Raw genomic sequence first — 18,696 nt, forward strand, 5'->3', positions numbered from 1 at the left:
AAGCAGTGGTATCAACGCAGAGTACTAGTCTTTGAAGCATGTATTGTGAAAGATATTGTACCTGTAAGCAGTGGTATCAACGCAGAGTACTTATGGATACAAAAGACTTTAGATAAAAATGAATATGAGAGAAAAAAATATAAAATTTGTTTCCCTGAAAGCTATTCCACTTATAATAGAAGAGTTACTTTGTGTCATTGTATCTCTCCCCTATAAGATTTACGCTCATACGTAAGAAACTTAATTTTTTTTTTACTTCACAGCCAACAAAAGTCAGAGAATAAGTAAGTTTATAGAGACTATGTACTTATTGATTTCAGACTTTAAGCATTTATGTATAATTTACGATGCGAGTTGTATTGCACACGAGATAGTCAAACGTGGTGCAGATTACGAGAGTTTCAAAACGAAGCTCTACACACAATAGCGCTGGACTGCACGCGGAAACTTCATATTCCGCGAATATATTACCGGTATTAATAATTATTGTAAGCTATATCTCTCACATGCATGTACCCACAAACTGTTGCGTTTACTCAATTATCGAAAAGAATGATGTTTTGCATCCATCTATTGTACCTGCTTTGAAACTCAAATTGCCTTAATGACAATTATATACATCTGTAAATATATAGACAATACAACACCAAAATTTTAGCAAATTAAAAATAAGATAGAATAACAATTTGGATGTGCTCATTTAAACAAAATAATTTCTAAGGCGTATTATTAGAGAGATGTACTTTGTAGTAATCATATATATTGTATCCACATCTCATACATTATGCGAGTAGTTGCATAAATTGTTCCTTTTCGTGCAGTGGCAGCTAAAACTGACGAGTTCTATTATTATATAATAATAGAAGCAGTACACAAAATTTGTGTTATACATAAAATAAAGTTGATTTACAGGACGTTTCATCTCTATATACTTCATTCTCTTTATCCGATATAAATACAATATATATTTAATATAAATGCGTAAACTTCGACAAATAAAAAGTTATTTATTAGTTTTGTAAACAGTGCAATTTTCATAAATAGAAGCAATTTGTAAATAAAAAGAGTCAATTGACATTGATAATATTTATTGTAAAATCGAGTATTAGAACTCATTTTATTTTCATCTGATTGCAAGAACTGTACTATTGCGACTTGTATGTCATGTCACATATATTTAAATTTCACATTTAATTTGATATTTTATATTGCAAGCTTTTACAATGAACTCACTTATGAGGTTTTGTTTACTTAAATAATAAAATTTTTAGTACATATAGTGCATATTGGAATTTACTTACATGCTTATATTAATATTAAAATATACTGAAAAATATTGCTCTGATCGTGCAACTTAATATGATTTATGTATATATACATAATTTATTTTTACTGATATTAAATCAGTTAACACAAGATGGAATATACAAGACTGCTAAAATAGAAAAACTAAAAGAGTTAACTCTATATACATACAAATATATATAGAGCATACTCCCTTTTTTTTATGAATACAGATATAAAGACTTAGAAATCTGTTTTTATATATTAATTTTCTACTAAGAGTGCAGGGGAAAAAAGGCATTATTTATTATTACTGTAAAAACCGATTCATTTCTTATCGACTCTCTATGATCATTATCAAGCATAAATGTGCTGATAAGAGTATGAGACCCTTAAATGATTATAATCAATTAGTCACCATTATTACTAAAAAGTATGTAGATTTTCTCCTTAATGTCTATTAAGGAGATATTTATATCTATTGGGATAATATATGTATATTATCAATATGCACAAATTGTTTCTGGCCCTCTTTTAAAGGACAGATAAACGAGATTTTAAATAAATAAAATTATAATTACAACAATCACAAATTATACAACAATTTTCATTATAATTACAAATTTTACCAATAAAATGAATTACTTAGAAATTCAGTGGTAGATTTATATAGAGATGAAGCGCTTTGTTTTAAACCGGTAAATAACGACACAACTCCTTCCTTATCATCTTCTTCTTCCTCTTCAGGTAAATAGTCAGGCATTTCATCGCCATCGTTATTATCTGTTTGTATCTGTAAGTTTATCGTATTCATAATTATTTTGGAACGCATGTATATATATGTATGTATATATATGAATTAATTGGTTATTTTTTGAATTTATGGTCTCGAATCTATCCATTAAGTTATTTGACATGAAATATTTTTAGCTTGTTTTCTTAAAACACATTTTGATTATTCTGTGCACATTGTAAGCTACTTATTTAAAAATTTATCTATCTATATTATTCTGTTCCTCCATTTTTCATAAAATAGTGTACTTTTCTCAATTCGTTTCTTCCGAATCAGATCAAAATTATTTGTAGTTTAATGAATACAAATTATACTAAAGTAAGTAAAAAAGAGTCTGTTTGTCATAAAAAAAAAGTATTGCAAATCACAAGAAATTACAATAATTCTTACCAGCTTTACAAGAAATTCTTGATTAAATTTATTTCTTGTCACCAATCTTGCTTCCATATTGTCTGTATTTTTGTCAATTGCTTCTGCAATTTGTTTCGCAGTGACAAAATTCAAGGTACGCATAGTTACACGCTGATGCTCTACATCAACAACAAGCGAAATAAGACCTTCGATTCTTATTAATATCCCTTCCAATTCAGATCGAGTTTCCTGTAATTAATTGTTTGCCATTATTATAGCTTAATACATATAATTATATTCAGTATATGTGACTTTTTTTCATACTTTATATTAACTGTTGTAACTTGACAAATCAGTACTTACAGGTAATAGACCTTGTACATGTAAAACTATCACATGAGTCTTCAATTTTTTAGGTTCTATAACTCGCCTACAACGACTACGTAAATTATATATAGGAGGTTTCATGCGTTCTATGTCATCTTTAATGTGTTGTGCTCGATTGACTAACTTTGGTTCGCTCAGATTGTATTTGTTTATAATCGCTTCTAAGGATTCACGCACACCAAAAGTAGACGTTATGTGTATATAATTGTCTACATTCTTGACAAATATCTCCAGAATATCTAAGGCTAAAGTAACCACATCTACATCAGGTACCTCTAAGACATACGCTATGTATGATAAGACCGTTTTATCCTGCAATATATAAATAATTATAATAATGAAAGAAATTCTAACATATGTTTTGTACAGAAATTTTACAAAGAATTAGAGGACTCACCTTCAAGATTGTGTCATGGTTCGCAAAATCGTCCGCAAGTTTTCTATATGTCTGGAGAGTCTCCTGCAGTTCCTGTGGGTCCACGTCTACGGAATCCTCTCCGTCCATCGTCTCCCAAATGTTACGTTGACATTAAACGCGTTTGAATTTCTGTACGACTAGATTTTTACTGCAATTTACTCGATATAACTCCTATACAATTCGCGAGAATGGCTAATAGGATTCTAGGACGAATCCTCATCGAGAACTGTATTCATGTCCAAGGAGAAAAATGACGAGACGAGAAATTCGCTTTCTCCAACATATAAGTTATTACGTCGCAATGTTGTATACAGATGTAATCGTTCTAACCTTATTTTTTATATAGAATCATCGAGGTCTGACTCTGTCCAATGTGAGAACATACCGCGATAAAAGAGCGCTTCGGGTCTCCGTATTTGGCATTTGATCAAAATCGATCGAAAGATATACTGTTCTCAGGCGAGTTGGCGGTTGGCGGTATCTCTCATTTTTATCGACACCAGGAAGAGAGGGACGGAGGAAGCTGGCTGACGGTTACATAGACTCGAAAAGCATGCTTACAATGGTAAACAAAAGGGCTATGGGATGTAACGTCAACCGCGTCAATATCGAAGTGCGCGCGCACGCACGATAACGCAAATGCGGGATTATATTATTTTTCTTATCACTTTGTGCGCGAAAGAAACGCGAAATCGCTTCTTCAAAATCGTTGACGTTTTTTTCTTCAACGATAATCGACGCGATGCGACGAATCGATGCCGTACGACGCGCTCGTTTTCAGCTGTCAGCTGATCGCAGTAAATGGCCTGTCATTTGCTTTAAAAATCTATCCAGACTAGACAGAGAGACCAACCAATCACGTATCTCACACACACATATATATATATAAAGCATGCTATATTTTTTATATTAGACGGTTAATTGATTTTTTTCCATGCATTATATAATCTAATCAGAATTTCCCTAATTTGGCCAAAAAAGTTATAAAACATTTTAATCATACATAATAAAAATTTAATTAAAATTAAAACTGAAAAAAATATGAAAAATAAGAGATTAAAAAATGTATTGTATTTAACCGCTAAATTTTAAAATTATCCGTATAAAAAGACAGAACAAAATAGAAAGCTTCAGAGACTATGTTATTTAATTCTGGTTTGCCACATCCATGGAACCATAATTAACATTAGAGAGCAATATTATTTTCTAACACTTAAAAGCCAATCCCCGATTGGTTGTCCATCGCGCATCCGCATTACAACTTGCTCCTTTTATATAGTATAGATAGCATATGATTCCTTCGGTGTCCCACGGTGTCCATCCGCGATATTGTATAAGCGTCGTAGCACACAGTCGACGTATATAATTTCGTCGTTTCCGTATAATTGGACGATTACGCTGTAAGTACGTTTGCAACACATCTCGGCATGTCCTTGGGATATTCCAAGATTGTTTTGTATCGATCGTCCACGGGGCGGAAGCATGGGTGACATTCGACGAGCTCGCCACTACTTGTCATCGTCGTGACATTTCATATCAGAATGCCATAGAGCACCATATGATTGTTGTTTTATATCGATTTTTATTTGTTCTCATATAATATAAAGATTTATATAAGTTTGTTCTTTCTCATTTCACAATAATTCAATTGAGATTTCACGCAATTTAAATATATTCAATTAACAATTAATTTATGAATCGAAATTCGATAAATTATTATTTCTCCGATAAAGGGGATGATATTTGTCTCGTGTCGATAACTGGAAATTGAAATTTCGTAGGATCCATTATGCCATCGGTTCGAAGGATGATCCTGGGTCACGTTATGTCCGGCTTGTACAACAAGATGAATCGCCGGAAGAAGTTGGAAGGCGATATGCTTGAGACTCCAATGAAAAGATGTCTTTCTACCTTCGACATCACGTTGCTTGGTAAATATATCTTTTCAAGTCGTCTATATATAACTGCAATTTTAATAAGTAAAGGACCGAAATTTTAATAAGTAAAGAACTGAAAAGAAAAAAAGAAAATCTTTATTAAAAAAATGAGATGTTATTTTTACACAAAATGTATCTCTTATTTCAACATAATTGATTGCACCTATATGCGATATGTATGAGCGATACGCAATTTGCTATTACACTCGCGCATTATTGCGATGATGATAAACATAACAATTCGTAATAATAGCCTCGAATATCAGAATAAGATATTAATATCAGAGCGTTAGTCAACGATTGCATCAAATATTAATATATAAAAATAATAAAACTTATATATATGAAAAAGAAAAGAAAATTATCTCAAGCGGATATGTTTGCGACTTGAATAAAATTAATGTAATCTATTCAAAAGACACCAATATTAATTATTCTATTCAATTATGCATACGCTTCCAGGCGTGGGTCACATGGTCGGTGCTGGAATTTACGTGCTGACGGGAACGGTTGCGCGTGACACGGCTGGACCTGGTGTGATCTTCAGCTTTCTTGTGGCTGGTCTGGCTTCCGTTTTGGCAGCACTCTGTTACGCCGAGCTCGCCGCTCGTGTGCCAAAGGCAGGCAGCGCATACGTCTATACGTACATCTCCGTCGGCGAATTTTGGGCTTTTATCGTGGGATGGAATCTCATCTTAGAGCATATGATTGGTAAAAAAATTATCCCTTATAGAGAGATTCCTGAAATATTTATTAATAGGAATTTAATGAAAAGAAAAATTAAATTAAACCTGTAATTAGTAAAAGTCAGTTTATTATTAGAATTAAACATTTATTATCAAAATTAAATTGAAATTTTATTCTATTTATTTTACTATTTTTAATTTTAAGAATCTTAACAGAAAGCTCTATCATTGATTAGGTGCAGCATCTGTAGCGAGGGCTTGGAGCGGATACGTGGATTCGTTGATCGGCGGTGTGATTGGCAATTATACCCGCGATGTGGTGATGGGTGGATACAGCATGGGAGAGCCGCTAGGTACCGTCCCGGACTTTCTGGCCAGCGGATTATGTCTAGTTTACGCTATGCTCTTGGGATTAGGGGTGAAATTCTCAACGACGGTAAATTCATTGCTGACCATCATCAACCTTATGGTGATGGGATTGGTCGTCATTCTGGGGATTTATTACGCAGACATTACGAACTGGAGCAGTCAGAACGGGGGTCTTTTGCCATATGGTTTCGGCGGCGTCATCACAGGCAAGTATCCTTTATTCGTTTAGCTCAATCAAGTTTAGCTAATAAACAAAAACTGTGTCGACCGTAAAATATAGATACATTTTTGCAATCAATCACGCAGATAAGTTCACATGAAACGAACACCTTACATCTGCTATCTAATTATTCGTAACAATGCAGTAGAAAAATTATATTGAAAGAATATTGAGTTCTGATGTTTTTTTTTTTTTTTTTTATTCAGGCGCAGCAACGTGCTTCTATGCTTACGTCGGCTTCGATTCGATCGCGACTTCCGGAGAGGAAGCTCGCGATCCCGGGCGAAGCATTCCGCTGGCGACGTTACTCTCTATGGCGATAGTTACCATTGGATACATGATGGTTAGCGGCGCCCTGACGCTGGTCGTACCGTATTGGGCGATCAATCCTATCGCGGCTCTTCCGGAAGCCTTTTCGTCTCGAGGTATCCCTTGGGCTAAATATGTGATAAGGTACAAATTTAAAATTTTATTTCTTTTCCTATTGACTTTTTTAATAACGCTTCGATTCTCTCGAAAGAAAATCTTATGCTTTAGGAAAAAAGAAAATATTATAGTTATATTATTTTTCTTTTTTATCATTTTTATAGCATAGTAATCTAATAGTATCAACTCCATAATTGATTGCAATATTCAAAAGATTAAAAATACTATAATATTTATGCTCCAACACACGAGCATTCTTCTTCCTTTTCAAAAGTTACAATTCTGGATCTTTATAGAAAAAAAATAGTATTTTACAATAAACAATAATTTAATTATTTTCTAATTAAAATTTAGACACACACTAATCTTTGGGTTTTGCATATCTAGCATGGGTGCTCTTTGCGGAATGACAACGACTCTTTTCGGATCCCTTTTCTCTCTTCCGAGGACAATGTACTCCATGGCAAACGACGGTCTGTTATTCGGTTTTCTGGGCCGTATCAGCGAGCGAACGCAAGTGCCGATATGGAATCTCGTCATAAGTGGACTACTCAGTGCCTTAATCGCTCTGCTGTTTGATCTCCAACATTTGGTAGAGTTTATGTCGATCGGAACTCTGCTCGCATATACCATCGTTGCAGTTAGCGTCATTCTGCTGAGATATCTGCCTGAGCAACAGGTGTCCGATCAATGCAGCGTCGGCACGCCGAGCAGTCTATCCTCGCCACCCACGGAGGAAGCGGATTCCAGTAATTATAGCAGTATGGTATCCGTCAAATCCGAAGTGAGTGTTTTTATTAAAAATACATATGATGCTTCAATCGTAACTCACACCATCAAATATGATATAAATTTATATTTTGCTTTATAAAATTTATATTTTATTTCTATAAAGTATGAACCTTAATATAAAATAACAATCCACTGAGCAATTTTTAAATATATTTTTACATAATAAATCGTTCATATAGTTACTCTGCGAAGGAGCTGGCAGATTCAAACCACGATACGCTTGGATGGAAGAATGGTTAGAGGATTATGATACTAGACACATCATAACCGCCTGTCTACTTATTTACACGATAACCTGTGCTTTCCTCGGTACTTTCCTAGTAATAGCATTTGAAACGACAGTTCCGTTCACAAAGAGCGATTATCTTTCCGCGGGGATCTATCTCCCGCTACCCATCGCGAGTAAGTTTATCTGAAACTTCTTTCAACTTTGGTACGATACAATTGTCATTTGTTTCCATTGACCTCGATTATACTTGTTTTATCCCAGATTTATTCTTAGGTCTTTTCGTGATTAATGCTCATAGACAAAATCCGCCCAGTGGAAAATTTCGGGTACCGCTGGTACCTTTCATACCAGCGCTAAGCATCCTCTTCAATATGGGTCTGATAATGCATTTGTCTTCAATGACATGGCTGCGGTTTTTCATATGGATGACGGTCGGTAAGTTAATTATTAATAATATTATTGGTATGAGGATATGATGATATATAAATTCAAAATGTTGAAATTGAATATATTAAATTTTAATTAATCCCAATTTTTAATTCGGTTTCCCTTTTCGACTTTTTCTCAGGAATAATGATTTACTTCCTGTACGGCATCCATTACAGTAAAGAAGCAACCACTATCCCGAACTCATATTCCATCTTGATGGCTACCTCAGAAGCTGAAAAAGGCACAAAGTGGGGATCGACGTTGCGAGTTAGCCCGAAAACCGACAAAGCACCTATTTTGGACGATAAGGAACTTGTTCACTAAAGATAAGTTATATATTTTAATCAACATTATGTTTTCCTTATGCAATTCTTTCGCCATTTCGCCATTGAAATCGCGAAAATCGTACAAATTTTAATACCGGAGCAAAGTTTCAGCTGCCGACAACGAAGCACAATGCAGATTAATGCAACGAAATATAAAACAAGACATTATTCAATTTTCAACAGTTTATAATTAACTTTAATATAATTAACGCACAATTAATACTCGGGTACTTAAATGTCACAATTTATTTTATGTCTTATATATATAATCTATTTTCTATTATTCCGTTTATTTGGCACCTTTCTTTGTGTTTCGGCGGCTCCACTTTGCACACGAAAATTTGTTTGAAATTGAAAGTTTGAACATTAAATATATATTTTGTAAATATCAATCTTGCAAAAGGCATACGGACTCATACAACTCTTCTCGAAAGTTTTATCAAGTACAAACAACTATATTTTTCGTATACTTAGCCTCATCTAGTCCGATTAATTACGAGAGTGATTCGTATAATTTTGAGAATTGTTGATGATAGTGTTTTTTTAACAGCATCAAGAAATATTGTTGTCACATGCGCGTTCTCTTTCTCTAGATGTGATCGTTGTCATATACACACAATTAATCGATTTTATTTTTTATATCTTATTTTTTTAACATTAATCATATTTTACGAACACACTGCGTGGTGTATAATACTTGACAAAGAAAAACTTAAAATATTCTCTTTTCTTGTCTTCCTTTTCTTCTCTTTCGTTGCCATGAGAATGATCACTATTCTGTCATTATAATTATATTAAGATTCAATAAACAAAATATATATCTCCTTCTAATGTAATAGTGAATGATAAATATAGTTTAGAAAAATGTAACGTTTCAAAGCAACACATACTATATATATATATATCCTGCAATTTTAATTATTATTAATTATAATATTTCTTTTAAGATACATGGAGTGATTTTAAACAAAACAAATGGTTAAAAATTCACTTATTTATCTAAAAAAATATCTTTTTAATTCTGCAGCTACTTCATTAATTAATGAAAATATGTGAAAATATAAATCCTTACAAACATATAATAAATTAAATGTGATCAAAAGTTAAATTTGTCGTTATAATAGTGTGCAACATTGTTCTTGCGCGACATATTGACCGTCACGATACCCACGCAAATAATTTTTGTGTCTATCTACAATAATGTCTAAAGCTCAGTGAAGTTTGTGACTCCATATCTGTTTAACTCATTTTCATACCTGATAAATCATTTTCACGACTGCGATCGCGTTTATTTCTCATCTAATTGTAAATGATTGCATTTGCATCAGGAAGATATATAAGAGAGCTATCAAATAAAACATACCAATTTCGATTTTTTTATTATACAAAAGACTTTTGTTAACACACCCTGCATTAAATATTCATTAATTTTTATGCGCGTACATAAAATATTTTCAATTATATTTACATCTAAATAATACACAATAATGCTATGTAAAAAATATTGTTAAACGTTGTTTCTCTTGTAATGTATTTTACTCGATAATTTGTTGACAAATAAATATGTATGTACAACAAATATATAAGAAGAAAGGAAAATATATGTTATTATATAATAAAATATTATGTACATATTATATAATAAAATTATATTATTTAATATTATATATACGTGTATATAATAGATATTTTTCTTAATATACAATAAATAATTTTACATAAATATTACACACACACACGCGCGCGCGCACACGCACACATATATATGTATGTATGTATGATTATATGTCATTAAATCATATTGCATGATTTAAATCAAGGAAATAAGGATGACAACCAAATAGAGATCATTTTATTAGACATGGAATATTCATTTAAGATTATAGTATTTTGTTTTCTTTTCCTGCAAAGCCTATATATTCTGTACATATACAATATATATTCTATAATAGATAATATATTGTTTTATGAGGCGAATCGTTATCGATTCATCTCATGCATTTACAAAACTGGAACACTTGATAAACGTGCAGGAAATAATGCATGCATACTTTCTATATATAGGTAGATATACAGTGTGTTCACAAAGTTGTTATGGATCAATGGATCAAACTTTTGACTTTTAGGCTGAACTTCATGCATCTTATATTAGCTTTTTGTTGGCATAAAACTCTCAAAGTGTTTTCAATTTATTTATTAACCGAATTCGATCCGATGGATATACCGAATATTGCGTCTACTCATCGTATAAAAAATTATCTAATAATTTTACAAATGTCAATGTTAAACGGGTCTATAACATTGTGCTGATATGTTACCTATTATTACGAGTAAATACGATTTTCCAAGCGGACATCGATTTGGCCTGTAGTATATTAATTTTTCTACGACCCCACCTAAGCCAGGAAAAGCCTATGATTAAGCAGAGAATGCTCTCTATGTAATAACCATCGAGCTGCATGACGCAAACACCGTTATTAGTATTTAAACAGAGCTGAAAATGTAATATATATATATATATAATATAAATTATGATAATCTTAAGATATAATTGTAAATTATGATAAGAAAAAAGGCAAAATGCTGCGCGACTAACCTCTCTCTCTGTAATTGTGCTACAATCGTTTGTATAATCGGTACTGCATTGCCTAAATGTTAAGGGATCGACGAACCAAAGCGCGGCCGTGGCGGGCCAATTTCCACCGAGATTACATAAAGTATTGAGCAATGTCATGTAAGTGCCACCAACAGCCGGGTCGCTGACCTTCGCGAAAAAAGCCATGGACGCCACGAACATACTACTTGCAGAAATCTAAAAAAAAATTGTGTAAAGAAAAATAATTAAATTCGAATCATACACTTCGCGTTTAGAAAGAAGACACACTCCGTCTATTAATATTTACCTGATGTATGAAATAGAGACCTATCAATACGACGAAATAATAAGCTGGAACGTATCCGTTGATTACAATGAACGGTGTAATCCATACCAAACAAGCTGCTATCAAGCCGAAAGCCAGCCTGTGTCATATACATACAAGTCGTTTTATAAATTATCCGATAAAAAAACTTGATAATCCATCATTATCATATACCGCTAAACATGAATTACACATTAATTACCTGTAAGGCATAGCTTTCATGTAAACATCCATAGGTCTTGGCCCAGCAGTATATTTCGAAATTACTAATGGTAAAATTATTTGCAATGGTATCATCGGCACGGCCATAAAAGCGAATTTTTCCTTGGGAATTCCGGCTTCTATAAGCTTCAAACCAGTCACAGCGTCGCACGCCGAAAATCCGATCTACAAAACGTAACGAATGAAATCAACTCTTTGCGTCACACCCAGCGCAATTGAACTATAATTTTCAGTATCGAACCTTTGCAGTCAAGAGGAATATAATCGTGGTCTTTATGGCTGGTAATTTAACTATATCCCATAATAGCTTGTACGCGTGTTTAATATCCATATTTAGTTCTTCGCCTTTGGATATTCTGCCTTTATTCTCGTGTTTGAATAACGCGATAAACGTTGTCATAACGAGAAACGCCCAGCCCCAAAAGTACAAAAATCCTATAGATATAAAAATATATTAGAGAGACCATATAGGTATGTCTATAAAGATATAAAAATAATTCCGCCGATAGCTAGACCCTTCTTACCAGGAAGAGTTAGCATGCCAACGTCGGAAGGAACTGATCTTAAATAGCTATTGCAAAATTCGGCAGATTCCAGCGAAATGAACAACACATAACCGATGAAATATCCCGCCGTTTGGCCGACGCTGTTACAAGTGGACGCATATCCGACGTTGCACCTTAATGAACAAATCAACTAATTAAGCAGATCTCGCGAAAGAAATACTGCACGCTTATCCGAAATTGGATCATATATTTTGCAAAAATACCTTTTAAGCATCGTAAGCGCCCATCCGTCAACTACAATGTCCTGAGTCGCGGCAAGTACGTTCAACGAGAAGAATAACGCTGTCAGCATTTCGATATTGGGCTTCTCGTGCTCTTTGCCAAGCCAATGTTCGACATAATTCGATAGAAGGAGCATAAACATACCCATTAGGTACTGGGTAGGGATCAACCATGTTTTTCTTCGTCCGAACTTTTGCGAGAAAATGGAATCTACTATGGGTGCCCAAAAGAGCTTCAACGAGAACGGCCATTGTACGAAACTAAATTCTGCCTATGTCAACAAAAAATATGATAAATTATTTATTTAAATTTACTGCGCGATTGTTAATTCAATGTTCTTATATGAAAATCGCGCGTGAAAAAAAGACACGTATAGCCATTCAAGTTTGGCCAAATATTTTAGGAACACTCTGTATATATTAAAAGATAAATATTCTATATGTATTAGACTTGTGTCTTATATAAAGCATAATTGCTGACATATGATTATTCGAGAATTTGTATCTATGCAAGTTTGAGTCTCTGAGAAGCTAAAGCTGTGTAATCAACTGTTTCTTATTTTTAGTATCAGAAAACTAATCATATAAAAAATCATATAAAAATTATAATAATAATCATATAAAAAATCATATATAATCATATATAAATCATATATGATTCTGGTACTAAATAAAAAAATTTACAAAAAGCGAAATTGATCAGTTTGATTTCTAAGAAGCTCATACCATTAATCAGACATCGTTCTTAACCATATTGCCAATTTAATAATCATGTATATATTGAACCTATATATTGTACATTCGACGACAATAGACTTTTTTTTATTCTACCTGTTGCCGATAAGAAACCCCTCTATTCTGCAACAGCATGGGAATCGAACCACATAATCCCAACGGGATGCCCTGCAGCAAGTACAAGAAGAACAGTATCGCGATGTTCTTCTCGTCACCTCGCAGATCGGAGGGTTCCTGAATACTATACCCGTCGATGATACCGTCTTCAGCGACGCTATTCTCCTTGTCCAATTTTCTCTTCATCTTCGTTCTTCACCTCGTTCTCGGATCAGTTAACAATATTCACTCGCGCCACGTTTACTCGCGTTGACGTCGACGTTCAAGGTTACCGCCGATCGCGTTCAAGATCTTCCCTCGGACTTGTTAGGTTAGAAATCCACCGCTCGTCACCGCATATCGCGAACGAGCGCACGCACTCTACTCGATTCTAAATTCTCGATGATGACGATGGAGAATAAAAACATATGATTTATGCCGGTCGAGGTGTCATCACTTACGCGATCATCGCGAACATAACCTTTGCTCCTGGTCCGCGCCGGACAAATGCTGGAATCGACGTTGAATTTGTGACTCGGCCTCTTTCTTCCTTCCTTTTTCTAACACGTTGACATCGCGACGCGTGAGAAAGAAATTGCTCGCGTGAAAATGACGCGCGGACATAAATGGATGCACTGTCGCGTTGCCACGTTGTTGATTATTAGAGGACACGTCAGTTTTATTGTGTTTTTTTACTCGCAACGTCACGTGCGCGCGGCTACTTCTATACAGATGGGGGGATGTACGAAAATTATATGGAGGGAGCATCGGAGCGTCATCTCGCGTACGATCGACGAGACGGCGATATTTTTGGAGGGAATTTCGAATCAAGACTCAGAATTTTCTCAATTTATACTACCATTGTACAAGGAGACTTTATTTATGCGCATATGCATTCTTTTTCATCAAATAGTATTGGATAAGTGTGATATAATTATATGATTGAAACATTTTTAAAAAAATTATTCAAGCTTTTCTTACGTAGTTACAAGCAAACATATCGCAACTTCTGTTTTCCGTCGCGACGCCGATTGCCAGATTGATTAAATCCTTCACGTTTGAGCTCACGGAAGCGACATTAAGCACGTTGTTTCGTATTCTGCAAACATTTGAATTGATTAGGATTAAATGATTAATATGACGTTGCGAAGTAACTTAAATAATGAGAAAAATATATACAGATTGGTAAGATGATATTTCCGATTAGTATTCAAGATTTCGACGTCCTTATCGAGATCGGACAGATAATCCTTCTGGATTTCGCAAGTCAATCTGGCGACGCATCTCGGGGAAACGATCAATCTATTGGTCGAGCCGTCTTTTTGTATCTGTTCGTTAAAGAAAAAAATTAACGTTTTTGTTCAAGTTTCTGTGCAGAAAAATCACGTCGTCTTATATTTGAATACCTTGATTAAATTTTTCTTCAACATGTTCAAAATGTAATCCGTTTGATAGCCGTTTTGCGCTTCCTCCAAGAAAGTTTCTGATCTTTTCCTCCTTCCGCCTACGATGCCAATTGGTAGGAGAACCGGATTTGAAGCTAACGCCGCTGCTGCTCCGATCAATGCAACACCAGCTAGAGCCTTTAACGCTACGGCCTTAACAGATAAACATAATCATATGTAAATCTCTCGATTGATTTAAACTTTGGAGAAAAAAAAATATTTATTGCACCGGACGTTCCCACTATCGGACAAAGTATGTTACTATTAAATGATAAGATGCTTACAATAGATACTAGATAAAGTTTTACTTGTTAGTCAGTATTACAGATTCTAACAGATTTCCAGTTAATTAAAAGTAATTGATGAATTTAATTGTTCCTTCCGTACATCTGTAAATATTTTTAATTTAGGAATTTTTAATATTTAATTAATTTGAATTTATTTTATATTGCTTAAATATAGCGTGGCGCTAATGAATTAATTTACTTTACACGATATATTGAGCATTCATTTTCTCTTCGGTATATAAAATATTATTTATCGCGAGTTTCATTCCATCAAAATATTTATCGTGTAAACATAGTCGGCAACTCTAATTATATTCTCGAATTTGTACATATATTATAATTCGAGAATATTTATCTTTAATTTTAACTTGTATATTTATTCACTTATGTTAAAATGCGCAATATACATATAATCTCTCATTTATAAAATAAATTACAAATTTTATATATTATATTAAAAAATAATATAATATAACCCTTCCAACACCTTGACGTTGATGAATGGGCTTATTGGTACCTGGAAGGTTTATCCTGAAGGGGAAGCTAAATACACTCGAACGATTTGTGACTGTAAAAGCATTGTCACGAGTCGTAAATGACTCATATTTAATAAACATTCGATACGATGAGCGCATATCAATGCGCCAGTTTTTATTGGATCGCTAATAGTTTATCGCGAAATAAAAAAAAAATTTAATCAACAAATTAATTCTCGCTATTAACGATCCGTAAGTATGAAAGTGACGGATATTTATGAAAGTGAATTGTCATTTTTCGTGAAAAATAAAATTATATGATGACAATTGGTCACAGCAAAAGAGCCAATGGACATCAAAGGAAAGAAATAATAAACTTGGAGACTTTCGAGAGGACTTCGATAAATTCGAATATCGATTTAACTTGCAAAAAACTTTAGATATCTGTTATTGGGAAATTTTTAAAAATTTTTCTCGACCTTTTCTCGTTTTCGCTTCCTCTATATATAAATAATAAAATTGTGAAAAATATTCATGTTCCTCGAAATATATGTACCTTTTGCGCGTGAAGATTTCCGGGATGCTGCGGCACATTTCCATCCGGATAAACCGAGTCGCCAGGACCGAATTCGTCACCGTCGGCCAATGTTCCCGAAATACCATAGCCGCCGTTCGAACCTCCGTATCCGGACGGTCTGCCATAGCCCCCGTGACTGCTAACGCCATAACCGTATCCTCCAGAATTTCCAGAGCCATATCCCAAAGCGCTGGGTCCGTTAGCACTTTCACTTCCGTACACTGGACGCGACGAATACCTTTTTCATGAAGAACGAATCAGAATGTCTTTAATTTATCCAAATTTTACGTATTTTTCTTCATAAACTCCTTAAATCTTTTAACACGCCGTCAAGAGAAATTAATCTTTTTTGAATTAATGCCGAAAGTGTTTCGTAAAATTCGCGGAAACGCGACGGAGATTTGCGAAAAGTTCACGGTAAAAGAAAGTTGAGAAAATTTACCTGTCTCCTGACTGACTTCCTGCGTAGTTTCCACTTCCGCCTCCTTCTCCTCCTCCTCCGGGTCTACCACCGTTTCCGATGGAACTTGAGGGTCGATTTTGTATCTGCCATCCGTATCTGGAAAGAAACTTTGCGTTCTAAAATTTTTATGTATATAAAAGAAATAATCAATACTACCTGTCAACAGGATTTCGCTCGTTATATTGAGAGGGATAACGTCCTATCTCCAAAGGGATCTTGTTGTAATTGTAATCCGGTCGAGTAGATCCGCTGATACTGTATCTACGGCCGCAACAGCTGGAATTTGCAAATAAAAATGTTCCATATATAATTAGAATTGTTGACGAAAAATCGTTGTTAACTTAGCTATTACGTTTCGAGAGTTTAAGATTTAAAGGGGAGGAAAAGCTACGATCAATTCGAAGATGTTGACTTATCTCTGTCGAGATTCGAGTCGCGATGTATGACAGTTCTTGGTTTCTTGTCTGTTTTCTTCTCTTCCTCGCTGTTATTATCTAGGATAAGCTGCGATGAATTTTTCGCGCGAATGATATTTTCGAGAAGTTTGTCCTCGGAATCTGCAGAGTATTTCTTTGAAAGTTCAGTTGTCACCGGGAATTCACTTTTCTCCGCCCGTGCACATTGAACACCGAGGACGATGAAAAGAATTAGAACGTGCGTCATCGTCGTGATAAATAAAAATGCGAATATTTAACGCGTTTTCTTCCCAAGCTTGCGAATATAAAGTATCGGGTACGCAAATAATTCTCCAAGAATCATAAAAAGTTCGGCGAGCGTTCGCTTCAAGACACAAGAGAGATGACACAAAAGTAACTCTCTAATTTTCCAAGTTTCACCTATTTATATAGCGGTCATGCATGGGATACTATCATAAATTCACCCTTCAGGGACGAATGTGGAATTTTTCCACGGAAAATATCTGTAATATTCACGTTTTGTTTAAACGAAAACTAGATATTGAATAAGTAAAAATATAAAAAGACATATTTGCAGGCATAAATAAAACTCGCAAAAATATTAGATTCTTATAATAAAGCTTCAAAGTAAAGCCTTTTGTTGGTTTCTTTGCAATTACAATAACAGGATTATCATAATTAGAAAAAAAATACGGAGAAATTAGCATCAGAATCGATAACTTTTATTACTGCTTCCCTGCATTTTTTCAAATGATTTGAAAATAAAAAAATAAAAAGTATGAACACGTAGTAATAGATACAATAAAAGATATTCATTCTTTTCTAACAATTTCATATTTCTTCTATTCTTATTTTTGTGTTATAAATATTCTACGAGAACTATTGCAAATTGTGTAATTTTCATACGGAATAATATGACACCGATTGCGTCCCTGAACCTACAAAGTGTGACCAAACGTCAAGGAGCACAGAGCGCTAGCGAAAATAAAAGTGTCGCGAGAATGAGTCAAGAATCGTCACGCTAGCACATTAATTAAGATTTCTCATGTTATTGTTTTCGTTATTTGCTTACGAAATTTGACAAAAATCACGAGATGAGATCATGCCAATAGATCCTACCAACCTGGTATCATTAGTTATATTCTGTATTTCGTTTTCTCCCTTTAAGATATCTATTAAATTCAACCAACTTTCTCTTCTATAATTAACGTCTAATTAACGCTATTTTCACGAGGAAAATCACACAAGCCTCGAATACTATCCCTTTCATTTTTTTTACCACTTTCCCTTTCGTTACGGTCTTTCCACACCACGAAAGTCTGTCGGTGAAAATTCAAGCAAACGTAAGATTTTATCTTTTTTTTCTTTTTTTCTTTTTTTCAATCTCCCCGATTTATAATGAGAGAGATTTAAAATAGCTCGTACACAAAACAAGACATTTGATCCACTGATTACAAGCTCGAAAATGAGTCAATGAAGAAATGATAGCCGGACTTGGAAAGTTTCGCCGAAAATTGGCGATTGCTAATTTCCTATCGTGTGCTTTGTTTCCCTTAATGGATCTCGTCGTTACGAAATGTGAACAGGACAATTTGTTCCGTCTGTGACGATGAACCGATGTCCG

At 34.1% G+C, this 18,696-nt stretch overlaps 4 protein-coding genes across 16 annotated transcripts in view; 1 reads left to right on the plus strand and 3 right to left on the minus strand.

The window, feature by feature from the left end:
• Positions 1–938: 938 nt before the first annotated feature.
• LOC138939684 (armadillo repeat-containing protein 1) lies at positions 939–4,013 on the minus strand. The gene is made up of 4 exons (XM_070307740.1): positions 3,213–4,013; positions 2,792–3,127; positions 2,468–2,677; positions 939–2,077 (listed from the first exon to the last, which is right to left on the minus strand). The coding sequence occupies exons 1-4, from the start codon at positions 3,318–3,320 to the stop codon at positions 1,910–1,912; spliced, it is 822 nt and encodes a 273-aa protein (XP_070163841.1). The 5' UTR covers positions 3,321–4,013; the 3' UTR covers positions 939–1,909.
• LOC138939682 (cationic amino acid transporter 4) lies at positions 3,195–10,325 on the plus strand. 3 transcript variants are annotated; one of them, XM_070307737.1, is made up of 9 exons: positions 3,195–3,798; positions 5,015–5,164; positions 5,633–5,881; positions 6,093–6,431; positions 6,652–6,898; positions 7,259–7,655; positions 7,843–8,065; positions 8,154–8,327; positions 8,461–10,325. In XM_070307737.1, the coding sequence occupies exons 2-9, from the start codon at positions 5,023–5,025 to the stop codon at positions 8,643–8,645; spliced, it is 1,956 nt and encodes a 651-aa protein (XP_070163838.1). In that variant the 5' UTR covers positions 3,195–3,798; positions 5,015–5,022; the 3' UTR covers positions 8,646–10,325. The 3 variants fall into 3 exon arrangements, with proteins under 3 accessions (XP_070163838.1, XP_070163837.1, XP_070163839.1); XM_070307736.1 differs by lacking the exon at positions 3,195–3,798 and adding an exon at positions 4,517–4,633 and having other exon boundaries at positions 8,461–10,324; XM_070307738.1 differs by lacking the exon at positions 3,195–3,798 and adding an exon at positions 4,517–4,633 and having other exon boundaries at positions 8,166–8,327; positions 8,461–10,322.
• LOC138939683 (acetyl-coenzyme A transporter 1) lies at positions 10,126–14,111 on the minus strand. Its single transcript, XM_070307739.1, has 8 exons — positions 13,409–14,111; positions 12,560–12,849; positions 12,315–12,469; positions 12,032–12,225; positions 11,771–11,955; positions 11,551–11,668; positions 11,244–11,459; positions 10,126–11,141 (listed from the first exon to the last, which is right to left on the minus strand). Exons 1-8 carry the CDS (start codon positions 13,613–13,615, stop codon positions 10,962–10,964), a joined length of 1,545 nt encoding a protein of 514 aa, XP_070163840.1. The 5' UTR covers positions 13,616–14,111; the 3' UTR covers positions 10,126–10,961.
• A 168-nt stretch (positions 14,112–14,279) lies between these two features.
• The window catches only part of LOC138939837 (uncharacterized), a 180,279-nt gene continuing 175,862 nt past the window's right edge, over positions 14,280–18,696 (minus strand). For 8 of the 11 annotated variants that reach the window (XM_070308062.1, XM_070308063.1, XM_070308061.1 and 5 more), the window contains 6 exons: positions 16,813–16,932; positions 16,636–16,752; positions 16,173–16,431; positions 14,815–15,006; positions 14,588–14,736; positions 14,280–14,507 (listed from right to left, as the gene is read on the minus strand). In XM_070308062.1, coding sequence (XP_070164163.1) covers positions 14,375–14,507; positions 14,588–14,736; positions 14,815–15,006; positions 16,173–16,431; positions 16,636–16,752; positions 16,813–16,932 — 970 coding nt within the window. In that variant the 3' untranslated portion in view covers positions 14,280–14,374. Of the gene's footprint in view, positions 14,508–14,587; positions 14,737–14,814; positions 15,007–16,172; positions 16,432–16,635; positions 16,753–16,812; positions 16,933–17,068; positions 17,550–18,696 lie in introns of those variants that run through there. The other 3 variants (XM_070308068.1, XR_011447906.1, XR_011447908.1) reach the window with 3 other exon arrangements.

Source organism: Polyergus mexicanus, unplaced genomic scaffold (genome assembly GCF_030449975.1).
Source record: "Polyergus mexicanus isolate NDT 795.1 unplaced genomic scaffold, iyPolMexi1.0 SCAF_15, whole genome shotgun sequence".
In the NCBI taxonomy this organism is placed as follows: Eukaryota; Metazoa; Arthropoda; class Insecta; order Hymenoptera; family Formicidae; genus Polyergus; species Polyergus mexicanus.